This window comes from Orycteropus afer, unplaced genomic scaffold (genome assembly GCF_000298275.1).
Source record: "Orycteropus afer afer isolate SDZICR_OR568_19922 unplaced genomic scaffold, OryAfe1.0 scaffold00307, whole genome shotgun sequence".
In the NCBI taxonomy this organism is placed as follows: Eukaryota; Metazoa; Chordata; class Mammalia; order Tubulidentata; family Orycteropodidae; genus Orycteropus; species Orycteropus afer.
Genome location: NW_006921894.1, coordinates 318,309 through 339,165, shown reverse-complemented (window position 1 = coordinate 339,165; position 20,857 = coordinate 318,309). Strand labels below are relative to the sequence as shown.

Below are 20,857 nucleotides of genomic sequence, written 5' to 3'. Positions count from 1 at the left end.
ACTCCAACACCTCAATAACAAAAAGACAAACAATCCAATTAAAAAATGGGCAGAAGACATGAATAGACACTTCACCAAGGAGGATATTCAAGTGGCTAACAAACACATGAAGAAATGTTCATGATCATTAGTTGTTACAGAGATGCAAATCAAAACAACGAGACACCATCTTTCTCCAGCACTAGTAGCAAAGTTCAACGAGACAGAAAATAACAAATGTTGGCGAGGTTGTGGAGAGATTGGGACTCTCATACACTGCTGGTGGGACTGTAAAATGGTACAGCCATTGTGGAAAGCAGTATGGCGATTCCTTCAAAAGTTGGCATTAGACATACCATTTGACCAAGCCATTCCATTACTAGGTATATACCCTAAAGAAGTGAGAGCCATGACAAGACCAGATATATGCACACCCATGTTCACTGTAGCACTATTTACAATAGCCAACAGATGGAAACAACATAGGTATCCATCAACTGAGGAATGGATAACCAAACTATGGTACATACACACAATGGAATACTATGCAACCCTAAAGAATAATGTAGAATCTGCAAAGCACTGCATCATGTGGATGAACTTGGAGGACACTATGCTGAGTGAAATAAGTCAATCACAAAAGGACAAATATTGTAGTAGTCTGTTATTGTAAAAGTTAAGGAAAGGTTTATCTATAGAAGGAAATTTTCTTTGTTGGTTACCAGGGGTGAGGGGAGGGAATGCTGTTAGATAGATAGAGATAAGTATCAATTTGGGTGAAGAGAAGGACAATGCACCAAATGTGAGTGACCAATATGGCAGCATTGAGGATGAGAAAGAATAGAGAGGTACATGGGAGGTATAGATAACAAATATGATCCCTTTTGTACATACAGTACTGCATTGTCAGTGAAGGCTAACATAGGTATATGGGTGGATTGATGGGTGGACAGACTGAGCGATTAGGTATGTCTATGAAATGCGGAGTATATCCAAGAATATATATAGGGTTGGCAGACAATGGTCCTATAAGCTTATGTGAATGATCAGAATTCCCAGGTGTATAGTAGAGCTGACAAGGGCAAGGATGTGGTCATGGCTAGGTCACAGACAGCTACCCAGAGGCACCGAGTAGTTGAACCTGCGGGCTGGGGACCACAGTCACAGAGGACATCAAGCTCAAGTGGCATAACATACTATATAAAACATTGTCCCACGTCCTACTTTGGCGAGTAGCGACTGGGATCTTAAAAGCTAGCAAGCTGCCATCTGGATGCAACGCTAGGTCTCTCCTTGTCCAGAGCAAAGAAGAATGAAGAAAACCAAAATTCATGGAAAGAATTATTCCTAGAGACTGGTACACCATCCGATCTGCAGCCTATACAACTATGAGACCAGAAGAACTAGATGGTACCTGGCTACCACTGTCATCCACTTGGAAGGGGATCTATGTAGGAGACCCTTGATAGAGAGGGAGAACAATGTGGAACAAAACTCAAAATCATTTGGAGGAAAAAAAAGGGGGGGGAGGGGAAGGACCAGGTTTGCTGGTCTGATAGACCCTAGTGGAACCACTGAGACTATGGCCCCTAGCAGCCATTCAGGTCTGGAATTGAACCCACACCAGTGGTTTCCAGCCAAACAAAAGACAGGCATATGAGTTGAACATTTATCTCAGGTAGATACAGTCTTTGGAGAGAACAATCATGGGAGAAAGAAGAGCTGCTTATGCACAGGGAGACAGCTCAGGGGGCAGGAGTGCATGGAGGGATGGACACTGGGAATGGCATAACTATGGGGAGGAAGTGGGAGGGGAGATGTTGCACTGTGGTAAACTCTGGTCAATGTCATGAGACAGAGTGTATGGGAAGTCTGTAGGGAAAGTAAATTTGCTCTGTAAATTTTCACCCAAATCACACACACAAAAAAGCATATGGATTATACGTACTACAATCAATGAAGATTTAACTCAGGAATGCAAGGATGGTTCAACATTAAAAAAATCAATCAATTTAATATACCGTATTAATAGAACAAGGAAAAGAATCAAACGATCACAATCAATGCAAAGAAGGCATTTCACAAAATACACATTTTACGAAAATAATAATAATAAAAAACTCCCAACAAGTTAGGTGTAGAAGGGAAATTCCTCAATATATGAAAGGGCATTTATAAAAAAAACACATATAACATCATACTCAATGGAGAAAGACTAAGAATTTTCCCATTAAGATCAGAAACAAAACAAGGAGACTTGTTCTCACCATTGAATTCAACCTTGTACTGGAAGTCTTAACCACAGCAATTAGGCAAGAATAAATATATAAATAAATAGAATCCAAATTGAGAATTAAGTAAAAACATTTTTCCAAAGACAACATGATTCTATAGTACAAAATCCCAAAGATTCCACAAGAAACCTAGAGCTAATAAATGAATTCAGCAAAGTGGAACTGTACAAGGTCAACACACAAAAACCAGTAGGGTTTATTATATATTAGCAATGAGTAAGCTGAAAAGGAAAATAAGGAAACAATATTTACAATAGCATCTAAAAGAATAAAGTACCTGGGAATAAATGTGACAAGGAAGGTGAAAGATTTAAACACTAAAAACAATACAACATAAAAGAAATTAAAGAAGACCTAAATAAATAGAATGGCACTCTGGTGGGGCAGTGGTTAAAGTATTCAGCTGCTAAACAAAAGTTTGGCTGTTTGAGTCCATCAGCCACTCTGTAGGAGAAAGATGAGGCAGTCTGCTTCCCTAAAGATTTACAGTCTTGGAAAACCCATGGGACAGTTCTACTTTGTCCTGTAGGGTCACAATGAGTTGGAATCAACTCAATGGCAGTGGATTTCGTTTTCTGGTTTTAAATAAAATGGATGGACATTTCATGTTCAAAGACTAGAGGGCTTAATGTAGTTAACATGTCAATAACATCCAAAGAAGTCTATAAATTTAATGTAAGCTCCCATTAAAATCCCAACAGTCTACTATGCAGAAATGGAAAAGCCAATGCTCAAATTTATATGGAAGACTCCCCCCAAAAAACCATGCATGTTGCCACTGAGTTGATTTGGACTCACAGCAACCCCCTGTGACAGAGCAGAACTGTTCCACAGCATTTATAGAGCTGCAATCTTTATGGAGGGAACTCTGGTAGTATAGTGCCTAAGGCACCTGACTGCTAACTAGAAGGCTGATGGTTCAAATCCACCAGCCACTCCTCGGAAGGAAGGTTGGGCATTCCTACTTCCGTAGTGATACTGCCTCGGAAACCCAAGGAGGGGTCGACTCCATGGCAAATAACAACAACAACATCACATATGATAACAAAAGCATAAATAGCAAAAGATAAAGCAGATAAACAAGACCTCATAAAAAGTAAGTAATTTTGTCCATCAAATGACTTTGAGTGACAGCCTACAGATTAGGAGAAAATTTTCAGTTACCACATATCCAAAAAAGGTCTAATATCCAAAATACACAAAAAAACTTCTACAACTTAACAACAAGAAAAGCCAATCAAAAAATGGGCAAAGGACATGAACAGACCAAAGAGGTTATACAAATGGTCAACAAACACATGGAAAGATTCTTGATGTCATTAGCCAATATCCATTGCCATCAAATAGCCATTAGGGAGATGCAAATTAAAACTACAATGAGATACTACCTCACCTCTATTAGCACTGTTTTGATTTAAAAAAGTAAAACAGAAGTTTCTGGTGAGGATGTGGAGAAATGAGCACCTTCATTCACTGCTAGTGGGAATGCGAAATGATATAGTTATTTTGGAAACAGTTTAGTGTTTCCTTAAAAAGTACAAACAACTACTGTATGCCCCCATACTCCTATACCTAGGTATATATCCACAAGAATTAGAAGCAGGAATGCAAACAGAAACCTGTACACCAATGTTCACTGCACTATCATTCCCAATAACAAAAGATGAAAACAACCTAAATGTTCATAACAGAGGACTGGATTAAAAAAATATGATATATACATATGATGGAATATTAGTCACAAAGAAAAAGTATTCATGAACACCACAATGTAGATGAACCTTGAAAACATTATGCTGACAAATACTAAATGACCACACTTATAAACAGGCAAAAAGAAAGAAATTGAAACTCAGGCTTTTAGTGGTTACCAGATGTGGAGGGGGGAGGGAAGGGAGTTACTGTTTAGGGTACAGAGAGTTTATGTTAAGGATGTGGGAATAATTTAGAAAAGGATATTGAGAATGTTTGTGCAACAGGAAGAATGTATCAATGTTACTGAACAATACATAAAAAATTGCTGAATAAGCATTTTATGCATATTTGTACTACAATGGTACATATATATATATAAATAAAATCATTTGTCAATTAAGAAAAAGGATTAATATGACTAAATTTTATAATTTACAATGAGTCTTCTCTTCCATAATGAAGACTTCTAAAATAAAGCATCTAGAAACTAATTTTACCGGATAAAACAACTTGAATTAAACTTTACTATTTTACTTATATGAAGGAGCTCTGGTGGTGCTGTGGCTAAGACATTAGGCAGCTAACCAAAAGGTCAGTGGTTTGAACCCACTAGCAGCTCTGCAGAATAAAGAATAATGAGGCGGTTTGAACCCACTAGCTGCTCCGCAGAATAAAGAATACTGAGGCAGTCTGCTTCTGTAATTATTTACAGCCTTGGAAATCCTGTGTTCTAAAGGGTTACTATGAGTCAGAATCGACTCAATAGCAGGGGGTAGTGGGTGGTATTTTACTTACTGGGATGATGAATTATTATAAAAAGTAAAATACATGTTAAATTTCACTAACAAGTCAGGCCGGCACACAGATCTCTGACTAAGAAAAAGTTATGTAATTTCAATAGTAGAAACATCAAAAAGGAAGTAAGAGACTGGTGAAACCCCTCAGACTATGGCCCTTTGACACCTTTCAAGCCTGGAAATGAATTCATCCCCTTGGCTCAACTTTCAGCCTAACGTTAGACAGGTCTGTAAAGTGAACAATAATACCAGGGAGGTACACACTCATTAGAACAATTAACCATATGAGATCCAAAGGGCAGCATTTGCCCAGGGATAAAGCTCAGAAAGGAGGAATGGTGAAAAAGAATAAGGGAAATGGTAAAACAGGAAGAAAGTAGGAAGAGTGTTGTTACACTGTGGGGATTGCCATGTCACAAAATGTGTATGAACTGTTGAATGGAAAACTAATTTGCTCTGTAAGCTGTAACCCAAATCGCAATTATTAATAAATAAATAAATAATAAAATCACAGCTGGAAAAAAAAAGGAAATAAGAATGGCACAATGGTTAACCACTCAGTTGCTAACCCACCCAGCAGCTCTGTGGAAAAAACACGTGGTGATATGCTCCTATAAAGGCTTTTGTTGTTGCTGTGCGCCATCAAGTTGATTCTGACTCATAGAAACCCTACAGGACAGGGTAGAACTGCCCCATGAGCTTCTTAATCTGTAATTTGTATGGGAGCAGATCACCAGGTCTTCTCCTGCTGAGTGGCTGGTAGGTTGGAATCAGTGACCTTTTGATTAGCTGTTGAGTACTTAACCACTGTACCACCAGGGGAGCGTCCTATAAAGATTACATCCTAGAAAACACTATGGGCGACAGACAGCTGTACTCTGTCACATGGGGTTGCTATGAGTTGACATACACTGACAGCCATTAACAGCAGCCCTGGAAATAAACGTTTCTTAATACAGCAGGTCATGAGTGACCTACCTATTTTTAAGGCACTTTTCCAAAAACAACATTTTATTTACACTTTAGTTTTTTAAAAAACTTTAGTCATTAGATATTTAAGAGATGAAATACACTGTGCTAAGTTTCAGAAAATAACCTTTAGGGGTTAAAATGGAGTTTTAAAGGGTTAAGTCTGGGGAGCAATCTGTTTATAACAGTACCTACCTTATACAAGGCATATGCTGTTAGTGCATTTCCACTCTGGGAATTTTTGAGAATGTTGACTATGCTGTCAGGTAACCCAATAAATTCTAGAAAAGGAATGACATTCACTCCTCTATGAAAGAAACAGAACATAATTCACATATACACAAACTTTTAAAGACAAATATTTTAAAAAGATAATGTGAAAATACCAAAACCACAATTTGCTGTAATTTATACTAAATTGTTTAAAAGTTGATTCTGCATTATTAAACATTTTAATTTCACTCTGAGCAAACATATTACTTAATATACATTATGCCATGAACATTACCAGCAAAAGAAAATAAAATGTGTGACCCTAATGTGTTGTACCTTACTGTCTGCAACTTCTAATTTGCTTTTGTATATGTGTATTTCCAATCAGCACATTAGGAAAAATAAAAACATTTTTAGAGAAAAATTAATAGCTTTAAGTAAGCTAAAAGGATCAGAATCATTTATCTCATCTTAGTTTCATCAATCAGACTCTACTTAGAATGCTCCAACTTAAATCTCAAGACCTAAGGCTTTTACTTCTAAAACTGCATGTCAAATTATACTATTATTTTAAAAGCAAGAAAAATTATTATTCTATTTTACCCATATAATGAAACATGATATAGGTTTGATGAAAACTCAACTATTCTAAAAGGATGCTTTCTGTTGTATTATCAGACTAAGAATGCACACAAAGAAGCAATTACCATAAATAATAATAAATTTTTGGAGGGAGGGAAGGAAGGCAGAGGAAGTCTCCAACCTAAACTGTTAAGCCCTAATTTATTTATTTTTAGTTTCCCCAGTTATCAACATTTTGTTACACTGACTCTTGCTTTCTCCAAATCTGTGTGTGTGTAGTTCTGCAGTAACAGTGGTACATTGTTTCTAAATCAGAAAAAGGACATTCTGCTATGTAAACATAAAATATTTATCACATTTAGGAAATTTAACACTAATATAAATATATGAATTATATCAAAATTTCCTGACTTGTTCAGTGAGTCCTTTATACCTTCTTTTTCAAATCCCTTCAGTTTGCTTTTATCTATAAGTGCTTACCAGCCTGTGTGTGTGTGTGTGGGGGGGGGGCAGTATGATGTCTTTTTGATGTTGATAGTTTCAACGCTTCCACACCCGTTCATTGCATGGTAGACCACCTCTTCATTAACATTTGTCTGACTGTTTCCTTATGATTAGACTCTGGTAAAGTAGATTTCAGGTGCCCTGTGGCACCATAAGGAGCTCTGGTGATGTAGTGGATATGGCAGATGGCTGCTAACCAAGTCTAGTGGTTCAAACCTACCAGCTGCTCCACAGGAAGATGACGAGGCAATCCACTTCTGTAAAAATTTACAGCCTTGGAAACCCAATGGGGTCATTATGAGATGGAATCAACTCGATGGCAATGGGTTTGGTTTGTGGTGGCACAATGGTTAAATACTTGGCTGCTAACCAAGAGGTCTGAATCCATACTTGCAATCTGAAGCCACTGGGTGGGAGAAAGACCATGCAATCTGCATCCAACAAAACATACGGTGCAGTTCATAACAACGTGGGTTTGCTATGAGTTGAAATCAACTTAACAGCAAGGATCAATGACAACAAAGTAGATTCCAGAAGGAAAAGTACACAGTAATTCTGCATCCATCTCAGTGCATCATCATAACCCACTGTCATCGAGTAGATTCCGACTCACAGTGACCCCCATTGGGTTTCTGAGGCAGTAAATCTTTACGGAAGTAGATTGCCCAGTCTTGCTTCCACGGAGTGGCTGGTGGGTTTCAACCACCAACCTTCTGGTAAGCAGTTAGATGCCTTAGTCACTGTGCTACCAGAGCTCCTTGTACATTATAATAGGGGGAACATAATGTCAGTCTGTCCCATCTTTTAAGTTTGACTCCTGGTTAAGGCAGGGTCCACAAATTGTTCCACTGTAAATGTACCTCTTTACCTTGGCAATTAACAGGGGAAAGTGACTGGATCAATTATTATTACAGTAGATATAGAATCCTAATTTATATTTTTATTATTAAAAAGTAATTTCATTAACTGGAGAAAAAATATTCCTCTCTGTGACTTTACTATTATATACTAAGGAGTTCAAGGAGTACTTGCAATAGATATGGCTGGTCACCTTCTTCAAGGAAGAACCATTAAAATGACCTATCACCAAAAACAAGAGGAAACCAGGATTATAAATTTAAATAACCTTACAAGAATTATATTAAAAAAATCAACAAGTCCCTTCAGCTTTCTACTCTCTCTACCTTCAATTACATCGTATCTTAAAAGATGTTTCCATTTGGAATACTTGTCCAGGTAACATAGATTCCATTACAGTAAAGTTTAGTACTATACATATTTAGCTTTAAATTCTATGATTTAATAAAATAACTAAAATCTTAACATGATATGCTATAATTTTATCTTCCAATACCAATATAATTATAAAATTATTTCATTAATCATCTTCTAATTCCAACTAAGCCCAGTACTTAATCTATATATATAAATAGAAAAGCAATTATGAAGAAAGGAGAAAAAATGAATTACATCAAATATATGGCTAAAAATAAGACAAAACTGATTTATGATGAAAAACTTATCAATGAACTCAGACATTAGCTCAGACATCTTGTACAAATCATCACATCACTGACTTGTATCCTTTGTAAAATAAAGAAACAAGCACCTAACTTCAATTATTTCTAAACTTTTGATTTAATTTCCTTAAAAATAAAAATAAATTTAGTTTTGAATTGCTAGGTATGACGTATTATTGAAAGTCTGATTCAAACAGGCATATCTATCCACTTATGTTATTTTCCACTCCGATGCTTCCCTAGCCTGACAGAAATCTGTACTTCAAAAATTGCCTGCTTTATGGCTTTTCAACAAATGTAGAAATACCTTCTATATATAGAAAATCCCAAAGAACCCATAAGAAAACTTCTAGAGCTAATAAAAGACATCAGGAAATTCATAGATTATAGGTCAACAAACAAAAATCAGTTGGATATACACAGTAGCAATGAGAAATCTGAAAGGAAAATACTTCCATTTATAACAGCATCTAAGAGAAGAAAATATCTAGGAATAAATCTAACCAGGGACATGAAGGACTTATATAATGAAAACTATAAACACTGCTGAGAGAGGGAGACACTGAAGAAGACTTAAAATTATCAAAATGTCAAAACTTCCCAAATTGATCTACAGATTCACTGCAATCCCAATCAAAATTCCAGCAGTCTTCTTTATAGTAATAGAAAAACCAACCCTTAAGGAAAGGCAAGAGGCCCTGAAGAGAAGAACAAAGTAGGAGACTTTTATTTCTTGATTTTAAAACATACTATATAGCTATAATAATCAAAACATCTTGGTACTAGTATAATAATTGGGACATAGACCAATGAAATAAAAGTCCAGAAAAAAAGCACACTGGTTTTCGACAAGGGTGTCAAGTCCATACAATAGGGAAAGAAGAATCTCTTCAATAAACGGTACTGGGAAAATTAGATGTTGACATACAAAAATGAACAGGACCCATGCCTTATACACCATACACAAAACCAAATTCAAAATGGATTAAGGACCTAAATGTGCAAACTAAAATTGTAAAATTCTTAGAAGAACAAGCAAGGGCAATGCTGTCAGGCCTAGCTTTCAACAATGGATTATACAATATAATAGCAAAAGCAAAAACAGCAAAAGACAAAATACATAAATGGACCTCATAAAAATTTAAAAAAAGATAAGCTACCTATCGGGAGGACATCTCTGGAAATGATATATCCAACAAGAATCTAATAATCAGAATAGAGATAAAATTTTGACAACTTAATGACAAAAAGACAACCCAATCATAAAATGGGCAAAGGACTCGAATAGACATTTCATGAAAGAGGCCATTCAAATGGCCACCACACACATGAAAAGATGCTCAGTGTCATTAGCCATCACAGAGATGCAAATCAAAACCACTATGATATACCATTTCATTTGCACTAGGAAGACTAAGATGAGGGGAAAAAAAAAAAAAAGCCAGCAACTAACAACTCTTGGTGAGGCTGTTGGGAAACTGGAACCCTTATCCATTCATTGCTGGAATGCAAAATGATATAGCCAATACAGAAACAGAATGACAGTTCCCGAAAAAAATAAAAATAAAAAAATAGAGCTACCATATGATTCGGCAATTCGACTTCCAGGTATATACCCAAAATGGTTGAAAACAGACTCAAAAAGAGACTTGTACACCAATGTTCACTGTGGCACTATTCACAATAGCCAAAAGGTGGAAACAATCTAAACAACCATCAACAGATAAATGGATAAACAAAATGGAATACTACTCAACCAACTAGGAGAAACCATGCATACATGCTGAAGTATGGATGGAGCTTGAGCAAAATAAGCCAATCATAAAAGGACAAATACAGTATGACCTCATTTATATAAAGACAAGAAAAGTCAAATGTACAGAGACCAAAGTTTATTGGTCGTAAGGAGCTCTGGTGATGCAGTGGTTAAATATTCAGCTTCTAACCAAAAGGTCAGCCAGCAGTACAAACTAACCAGCTGCTCCATGGAAGAAAGATGAGGCAATCTGCTTCCATAAAGATTTACAGCCTTAGAAATCCTAAGGGGCAGTTCTACCCTGTCCTATAGGGTTGCTATGAGTCAGAATCGACTCCATGGCAGTGGTGTGTATGTGTATGTGTGTGTGTTTCAAGGGACAGGGGGAAAAAAAAAAAAAAAAAAAAACACTGCGATGGAGTTAATTCTGACACACAGCAGCCCCTCCTTGGGTTTCCAAGGTGGTAAATCTTTATAGAAGTAGATTGCCCAGTCTTCCTTCTGTGGAGTGGCTGGTGGGTTTGAACCACCAACCTTCTGCTTAGCAGTTAGATGTCTTAGGCACTGTGTCACCAGGGACAGGAGGGAGGGAGGGAAAAGGGAGGTTAATGGTGATGGAAATACCTCATTGAAAAGGGTTTGGTTGCACAGCTGAATATCATAATTGCTGTGAAAATGTTTTACACCTGCAGAAAGGTGAATTGGCAAAAGTTGTGTGACAGATATTATTTACAACAATGAACAACAACAACAAAAAAAGTAGCTGGTGAATATGCTTATGTACAACCAAACACTTCATGGGATTTGCTTCCTTGGTTTGGAGGTTTAGGGTTATAGCTTCATGGGATATCCCAGTTAATTGGCCTAATAAAGTATTCAGTGCTTCTGTTCTACCTCCTGATTCACTGCAGAGTGCCTAGGATTTTAAAAGTTTGTAAGTGGCCATCTAAGGTACAACACTTGGTCTCTATTCACCTGGAACAACAGAGGAAGAAGGAAAGTCAGAACAGGAGGAGTAGGATATTGAATGTGTGGTTAATTGCCTCCATAAACAACTGCTTTCTTTGCATGACACCAGAACTGGATGGTGCCTGGCTACCATCACTAAATTTTGATCAGAGATTCCAAAGAAGATTCCTATTCAAAAGGGGGAAAATACAGAATAGAATTTCAAATTGTCATGGTCGCCAGACTTTCTGGAACCACGCAGACCGGATGAATCCCTTAAACTATTACCCTAAGATAATCTTTAAACCTTAAACGAAAAATATTCTCAGAAGTCACCTTAATACGCAAGAGTTTAGCTTAACTAGTAAAAAGGTCTGCCTTGACCATTATTGTTGTTGTTGTTGTTATGTGCCGTCAAGTCAGCCCTGACTCATAGCGACCCCTCCTTGGGTTTCCGAGGCAGTATCACTACGGAAGTAGGATTGCCCAACCTTCCTTCCAAGGAGTGGCTGGTGGGTTTGAACCGCCAGCCTTCTGGTTAGCAGTCAAGTGCCTTAGCCACTATGCTACCAGAGCTCCCTGACCATTATATGCTCTTTTAAGAATTATCCTTATGGGATCAAACTAACAACAACTTGAAAGATTAGAAAGGAATTTTAGGGGTAGTAAGTTAATGGGGAACTCTGGTAGCATAGTGTCTAAGGCACTTGACTGCTAACCAGGAGGCTGGTGGTTCAAACCCACCAGCCACTCATCAAAAGGAAGGTTGGGCAATCTACTTCCATAGTGATACTGCCTCCGAAACTCAAGGAGGGGTTGCTATGAGTCAGGTCCAACTCGACAGCACATAACAACAACAACAAGTTAATGGGGGAGAAACAACTAAGAAATTCAGGTGAGAATGGTAGCACAACTCAAGGTCTACAATCAGTGTCACTGAATACACAGGTAGAAAACTGGTCTATGTTTGGCAGTGTATACTATTAGCAACAAAATAAATAAAATTTAAAAGGAAAAGAAAGGTAGAAACACATAAGCAGAAAACACAATCACTATCTGGATAAAATGCAGTAAAAACCAGTTCAGATTCTACTTCAGAGTGAGTCTGTAACCTTTAAAAACTTGAGGCCCAAAACATGAGGCCGCTAAAATCAGGGACAACAAAGTTATTTACACAGCAATATTTGATCAAACATAGTAATTCTGGTTAGATCAGATCTGAGCAAGCTTTTGCCAGATAGGAGCTGTAACAAAGCTAAGTTTAAAATAAATCTGTTGTCATGCACAATTTAGATCTCGCTGAAATAAAACGCTTCAAAAATCTGAGATCTTTATCACTGAGTTAACATAACGACTGATACTTTGCTCTTCAATGCCCAGAAAGGGCAATAATGCTAGCAGGTTGAAACCAAATACCGGTCAGTAATGCAATGGGATGTCAAATCTCCTCCTTCAAGTTACAAGCCACTCTTTTCCCTTTCTTTTTTTAATAGTAAGAAGGCAACAAGCAAATGCCAGAACTTCTGTCAAGTAAAAGTGAAAAAAGGGGGACAAAAAAAAAAAAAAAAAAACCCACACAACAGCAGCAACTAAAAACTACTTGTTGGTCAAGTTGAAACTTGTAACTTAATACAACACAACCAAGTTCAATTTTACAATAAAATGATGTACCATCATTTCAACCTATCTGAATCTTTTTTTTCTTCTGAGTTTATAAATGTGATTAAGATTTTCACTTAGATCAACTTTCAATTTTTGAAGAATTAAGAATTGAATAAAAGCACATTACATAGGACTGGCCGGAAGCAAAAGACACTATTTTTACACAAATAATGCATGCATTATGATTTGCAAAATGCAGCAATCCCCTCACACCACATTGGTTTCCTATGCATACTGGGTACATTATATGCATGTGTGTGTTATTTATGAAAAAATACATTAACATATATTAGTTATGTGATGTTACAACAGAATTGTACCAGTAGTGATGACCTGTCAATAGTGAAAGATCTGGCAACCAAATTCTCATGCTAACAAACAGCCAAGCAGCAAGCTGTGGTGAATAAAATATGTTTTAAAGTGGAAAATCTCACCACTATGTTTACCTATCAGCATTCTAAAGAAAAAAAAGGGAAAATAAAACTAAGAAAAGTACATTTCACAAGAGATGACAGAACATCAGGTGCCAGATAGCACAGAAAAAAATCTTCAGTATTATTATCATCACTAGGTTATTTTGAAGGAGCTCTGGTGGTGCAGTGGATAAGGCACCTGACTGATATAACCCAAAGGTCAGCAGTTCAAACCCACTAGCTGCTTCCTAGAAGGAAGACTAGATGATCTACTTCCATAAAGATTTATAGCCTCAGAAATCCAATGGGGGTCACTATAAGTCAGAAATGACTTGATGGCAGTTGACTGAGGTTATTTTGGGTCTGCTCTTTTAGTTAGAGAACTCTTCTACCACAAAAGGCAAAAGAAAATTAAAAGGAATGAAAGTATTCCTTTTTTAACAGTGCAAGTGAGATACTCATATTCAATTAAGCACACACTTTCAGTTCTCCCTCTAAGGCCAAGAGACTAAAATGCTTCTTAAGGGTTACCAAAGGAGGGCCAGAAGAAACAAGAATTACATACTTATGCCATTTTTCAAAATACTGAATTAGATGCCCCCTCACTGGCTCAAAGAAAAAAAAAATAGTATGTAGAAAGCCATTAATTAAATGATAGCACAACTAAATGGCTCTAATAGCTCTTACTCAAAATGATGCACAATTTTATGCTGTCATAAAACTAAAGGCAGTTTTGAAGATCTCTATACATATTAAACATGCTCAGAAAATGTACAAATAATAAATTAATGTAGCTAAGCAAATAAACAAAGAGGAATTCCATAAAGTATACATACAAAAGTTTTCTACAAAGAAAGACACAATCATTAAAGAAAATAATGACACATAATGAAGGATATAACTGAATAATAGGAACTTAATGGAAATAAAGATATAAAGATAAACAGAAGAAGAGCAATTACACAAAAGTAAACATTCTTTTAGAACTTTTGTAAGTATCTCTCATCCTGTTTCCCAAGAATAAGTAGAGTCTTCATTCCATTATCTTGAGATAAGTACTTTTCATTTAGTAGACAACAAAAATTTTCCAAGGAGTGAGCTTCACATACAAAATTACCTGTATTTTAATATCAAGCTAATCAGACACTCAAAATTATTGGAATTTTGGGACATAAACTCATTAGGAGAGATTCTAATATGTCAAATTAGTCTTCCTGTCAACATTTCATCCAGTGAGTAGGACAGTCACTGAGCTCTTTTACCTGGCTATTTAAAAGGAAATCCCGCAAAGTACATTAAAAGGAATGGACACAAGTCAGTCAATGGTTTTCAGTTCTCCTACTGGCAGAAACTGGAAGATGTGTGAATAACCCAATTTAGAAGAAAGTAACAGTATCAAACAAGATGAAGTTAGAAACTTTTTACACCTAGAGTTTAGGCCTACCAAATTATTAGCTTTTGATCAGAACAAAGGACTTTACACCTTGACTTCAGTGATATCAAAGTCTGTTATTTGTCCATTTTGTGTCTACTACCGATATTAGGCAGGCTTTGGCAAAAAATATTACTAATTTATCACCAAGACTATATGAATGGCAAATAATAGGTATTTTTTTACAATTATGAACTTCTAAGAAGTATGTACTTACTAAATTTATGGTGCTGCCGTATTTCTGAAATCTATTTTATTTCTGTGCTATCCCCAACACTGACATGAGATTATCACAGTAATTACAAGCATGGGTTTGGAAATCAAACTTAAATAAATTTTAATCCAGTGTTCACCTCTTACCAGGCTATTTTGGGAAAACTACTTATCCTTGCTTAATCTGTTTTCCCATTTATAAAATGGGATTTACACTACCTGCTTCATATATTGTTGTGAGGATCAGATGAGATATACCGTTAAAAATGTAATAAATGCCTAATATATACAGTAAGCAGATGTTAGCTATTAATACTACAATGTAAAAGACAGCTACGAAAAGCAACACTATCAAAGATATTAAAGCATTTAAAAAATGATTTAAGGCTCTTATTATGTACAGTTAACATTCTGATGAAACACAGAAAAGTGTTCAAACTAAGCAAAAACTTACTTTATGGCTGCATAGTAAAATGTCCCAAACCAAACACCAGAAGTTATTAGGTGTACTGGAATCAAAACTTTTCCATACTGTCTAAATGTTTTCTTAAATCGTTGATACAGACTAATAGATTTGTCTTGTAAAGGATCTGGTTCTTCCTTTTTTCCTGTGGGAGTTCCCTGGGATGTAGCATCAGATGATACAATCCTCTTGGATAGAATATTTTGCTCCCACTGTTTACAGTGAAGGACCCCAAGTAGAGATAGCTGAGCATCGAGTGACTTCCTTTTCTTTGCAACACATTGGGCAGCTGACAAGTGTAGACGTTGTTTCTGAAAGCCTTGCACTAACACTACTTTTGACTCAGCATTATACAAAAGTAATAGTCGTTTTATGCTTTGACAGTGTCCAAAAAGACCAACTTTTGGTGGTTCCAAGCATGTCCGATGTACTAGCCCAGAAACAGTCCGTAGTACATTCCATTGCATCTTGGAGAATGGTGGTTTCAGCTTCAACAGATACTGTATTTAAAAATAAACAAACAAAAATTTAACACACAGGTTTCCTTTTTAAACAAATCAATTTTAAAATAAACCCAAAATAAAAACAAGTCCAAGTAAAAAGACAAACAATACTGCCAAGCCCACAGAAATTAGTATTAAGGTATGTAGTTCTAACATACTACAATTAAAAATTTCATTAAAACACACGATTTAAATATGATATAGTAAACCAGTTTAGTAGACATCATGAAGGGTAATGATTTGAGGCTATTTTTGTCCCTACAAACTGGGTTTGCAGAACTTCTGTTATTCAACAAAGAAGCAGTGTGGTGGCATGAAAAAATCTTGCATCTGAAAGCAAAAGACCTGGGGTCTGATGTTTTCGGGACAAAATTCCATGCAATTCCCTTTCAGATTCCAAGTCCAAGTCCACTAGTAAGATAAGAATTACTCACCAGCAATGAACAATCTGAAAATGAAATTAAGAAAACAATTCAATTTATAAAAACATCTAAGAGAATAAAATACCTAGGAATAAATTTAACTTGGAGGTGAAAGACCTGTATACTGAACACTATAAAACATTACTGAATTGAAGAAGATGTGAATAAACAGAAAGATATCTAATTTTCATGGATTAGACTTCTTATCAGTAAGATGTCTGTACTACCCAAAGCTTCTACATATTCAATGCAATCCTGATTAAACCTCCAATAGCCTTTTCAGAAGAGCCAATCCTCAAACATACACGGAATTGCCAAAGGGCTATGTTTGAATAGCCAAAACAATCTTAAAAAAGAACAACAAAGGAGGAGGAATCATATTTCCCAGATTTCAAATCATACTATATAGCCACAGTAATCAAAATAGTGTGGTTCCGGTATAAGCATAGACATACAGACCAATGGAACAGAGTCCAGAAATAAATCCATACACCTTGGACCTATGGTCCAAGTAATTGACAAGAGTGTCAAGTTCACTCTATGAGGAAAGAATAGTCTCTGCAACAAATGGCGCTGAAACAACTGGATTTACGCATGCAGAAGACGAAGTTGGGCTCCCACCTTATACCATATATAAAAATTAACTCAAAACAGACGAGTGACCTAACTATGAGTGAAAACAACAAAACTCTTAGAATAAAACAGAGATAAATCTTTAAGACCTTGCATTTAGTAATGAATTCTTAGATATGACATCAAAACAGAAGCAATTAAAGACAAAAATAGATCAATTTCATAAAAATTAAAAGCTTTAGATCATCAAAGGACTTTATTAACTAAGAGACAACCTATAAAGAGTAGGAAAAAATATATAAGAATTATCTGATAAGGACTTAATATTCAGAATATAGAGAACTCCAACAACTCAATAACCAAAAAACAAAAACACCCAATCTATAAATGCTTTAACTGTTGTTGTTGTTGTTATGTGCCGTCGAGTCAGACCCGACTCATAGTGACCCCTCCTTGGGTTTCCGAGGCAGTATCATTACGGAAGTAGATTGCCCCATCTTCCTTCCAAGGAGTGGCTGGTGGGTTTGAACAGCCAGCCTTCTGGTTAGCAGTCAAGTGCCTTAGGCAGTATGCTAACAGAGTGCTATTTCTCCCATAGCCAGTATTCATGGGTCCAGGAACCAAGTGGTGGAAATGGGAGTGGCACCACTCACTATTATCCCTAGAACTCACTCAAAAAATTTCTGCTTTCTGTCCTTCCCTGTGACCCAATGTTCCAAGAATCTGGAGGTATTAGTCTCAAAGGGAGGATACAAAACTGATTCCACTGAACTAGAAATTAAGAATGCCACCCACCCATTTTGAGCTCCTCATGCCTCTGGATCAACAGGCAAAGAAGACAGCTACTATATTGTCTGATGTGACTGATCCTAATTACCAAAGGGAAATAGGACTGATATTACATAATGGAAGTAAAGAAAAGTATATCTCGAACACAGGAGATTCCTGAGAACATCTCTTAGTATTACCATACTGTGATTAAAGTCAATGGCAAACTAAGAAATCCAAATCTGATGTAACCAACAGCCCAGACCCATCAGGAATGAAAGTCTGGGTCATCCCATCAGGCAAAGAACCACAACCAGCTGATGTGCTTGCTGGGGACAAAGAGAACACAGAATGGGTGCTAGAAGAAGGTGACCAGCTACAACCATGTGACCAGTTGCAGAAATGAGGACTGTGATTGTTATGAGTATTTCTTCCTTGTGTGTGTGTGTGTGTATAAAATACTTTTTTTGTTTTCCTCAACTATAAGATAATGTTGTAAATGGGGTAAAAACGCATTTTTAGTTGTATGTTGTTAGTCATACCATGTTAGGCACAAGTATGACTTTACAATTGTCTTTGTCATCCTTGCTGGACCATGATTCTAAGTGGTTTAGTACTTATGATGTAGTCCTCTCCCATGATGAGATCTGATATAATGTAATCACCTCCATGGTGAGAACTGCCATGAGCAGCCAATCAGTTGAAAGGGAGTTTCCTTCTGGCTGTGATCTGTTTCCAGTATATATAGATAGAAGAGTTCTGCCAAAGATCTTGAGGTTTTTGCTCAATCTGGATCCTGCAACTAGCTTGTGACCATTTGACCTCTGGTTCTTAGACTTGAACTAGTACCCTGCCATATTGCCTGCCAATCTTGGGACTGTTGCCTTCACAGCCTGTGAGCCAATAGCCTACAACGTTATCTGCCAATCTTGGATTTGGGCTGCTAAATTTCCTGCCAATCTTGAGTTCATCAACCCTTGCAGTTATGTGAGTCAGGAGAAGCCTCTGACTTGATATTTGACCCACACACTCTGGACTTGCTAGCCACTACAATTGTGTGAGCCATTTCCTTGAGATAAATTTCTTTCCTCCTTCACCCCCAAACACCCCTCATTTTGCTTCTCTAGAGAACCTAGCCTAAGACATGAGATACTACTTAACTCCCACTAAGATGACTTTAATAGAATTATGGAAACTAACAAGTGTTGATCAGGATGTGGAGAATACTCATCCATTGCTGGTGGGAATATAAAATGGTACAGACACTGCTGAAAACAGACAGTTCCTCAAAAGGCTTAATACAGAATTAATGTATGGCTCAGCAATTTCACTCCCACATATATACTCAAAAGAACTGAGAGCAGGGACTCAAAGAGTTATCAGGAAACCAATGTTTGTTGCAGCATCATTCAGAACAGCCTCAAGGTAGAATCAACTCAGGGATCCAATAAAAGATGAATAAATTTAAAGTGTGATACATACACACAATAGATTATTCAGTCATAAAGAAAAATGAAGTTCCAATACATGCCACGACATAGATGAACATGCCACAATATGGAAGAACCCTGAAACTATGTTGAGAGAAATTACCAAACCAAAAAAACCAAACGCACTGCCGTCGAGTAGGATCTGACTCATAGGGACCCCTCCTTGGGTTTCCAAAGCAGTATCACTACGGAAGTAGATCGCCCAACCTTCTTTCCACGGAGTGGCTGGTGGGTTGGAACCGTCAGCCTTCTGCTTAGCAGTCAAATGCTTTAGGCACTATGCCACCAGAGCTCCTTAGTCACCATACAATCTCACTGTATAATATGTATAATCTCTGGTGATACAGTTGTTAAGGCACTTGGCTGCTGCTAACCAAAAGATCAGTGACTCAAACCCACCAGCCCCACTGTGGAAGAAGATAAGGCAGCCTGCTTCCATAAAGATTGGAAACCCAATCACTCACACTCACTCACTGCCATCAAGTTGATTCTGATTCATAGCGACCCCTCCTTGGGTGTCTGAGGTGGGATCTCTATGGAAGTAGATTGCCCAGTCTTCCAACACAATAGGGGTCACTATGAGTCAGAATCAGCACAATGGCAGTGAGTTTGGTTAATCTCACATATATGAAATTGTTGTTGTTATATGCCATCGAGTTGGCCCCGACTCACAGCGACCCCTCCTTGGGTTTCCGAGGCAGTATCACTATGGAAGTAGATTGCCCAGCCTTCCATCCGAGGAGCGGCTGATGGGTTTGAACTGCCAGCCTTCCAGTTAGCAGTCAAGTGCTTTAGGCACTATGCTACCAGAGCTCCCCATATGAAATTAGCAAATACATATTGCTGTTATTAGTTGTTGCTGAGTAGATCTCTACTAACTGTAATCCCATGACAGTAGAGTAGAACTGCCCCCTAGGGTTTTCAAGGCTGTAACTTTTCAAAAACAGATTACCAGGTCTGTCTTCCAAGATGCCTGTGGGTGAGTTTGAACCACAAACCTTTTGGCTGGTAGTTGAGAGCTTAACCATTTATACCACCCAGGGACTCCTAAGCAATTAAATAGAAACTAAAAATTATTAGTGATTACCGGGGATGGGAAGGAGAGGGAAAGGGGGAGTTTTTGCTTGGGCAACAGTGTGAGTTTATGTTAATGGTGGTAGAATGACTGGATAGCTAGAATGGTTGCAAAACCTGAAGAATGTAATCATGTAGAAACTGTTGAATTGGTGTATGTATTGTTTTGTACATATTCAGTTTAAAATAAAAAAGATCTCTCTGTAACACCTGTCCAATTTGTCTTCTTTACTTCACCAGCTAAATGTCTAAAAACAATAAAATGAAAATCAGTTGCCATAGAGTCAATTCTGTCAATGTGTGTCAAGAGTGGAACTGTGCTGCATAGGGTTTTCAATGGCTGATGTTTCAGAAGATTATACAAACTTTCTTCTGAGCTTGCTAAAACAAATTCTTAAAACAATGGCTGCCTCTTTTTCACTTACACTGTCCTCTCATTACCAATGAGCCAATTTGTTGTGGTTGTTGTTGCTATGTGTCGTCGAGTCAGCCCCAACTCATAGCGACCCCTCCTTGGGTTTCCAAGGCAGTATCACTACGGAAGTAGGATTGCCCAACCTTCCTTCCGAGGAGTGGCTGGTGGGTTT

At 37.2% G+C, this 20,857-nt stretch overlaps 1 protein-coding gene across 1 annotated transcript in view; it reads right to left on the bottom strand.

Annotated features, from left to right (window-relative positions):
- Nucleotides 1–15,907, bottom strand: part of FAM210A (family with sequence similarity 210 member A) — a 35,186-nt gene extending 19,279 nt beyond the window's left edge. Inside the window, exons 1-2 of the mRNA XM_007951669.1 lie at nucleotides 15,432–15,907; nucleotides 5,930–6,041 (exon numbers count right to left, since the gene is read on the bottom strand). Coding sequence (XP_007949860.1) covers nucleotides 5,930–6,041; nucleotides 15,432–15,907 — 588 coding nt within the window. The remainder of the gene's footprint in view (nucleotides 1–5,929; nucleotides 6,042–15,431) is intronic.
- Between the last annotated feature and the right edge of the window lie 4,950 nt (nucleotides 15,908–20,857).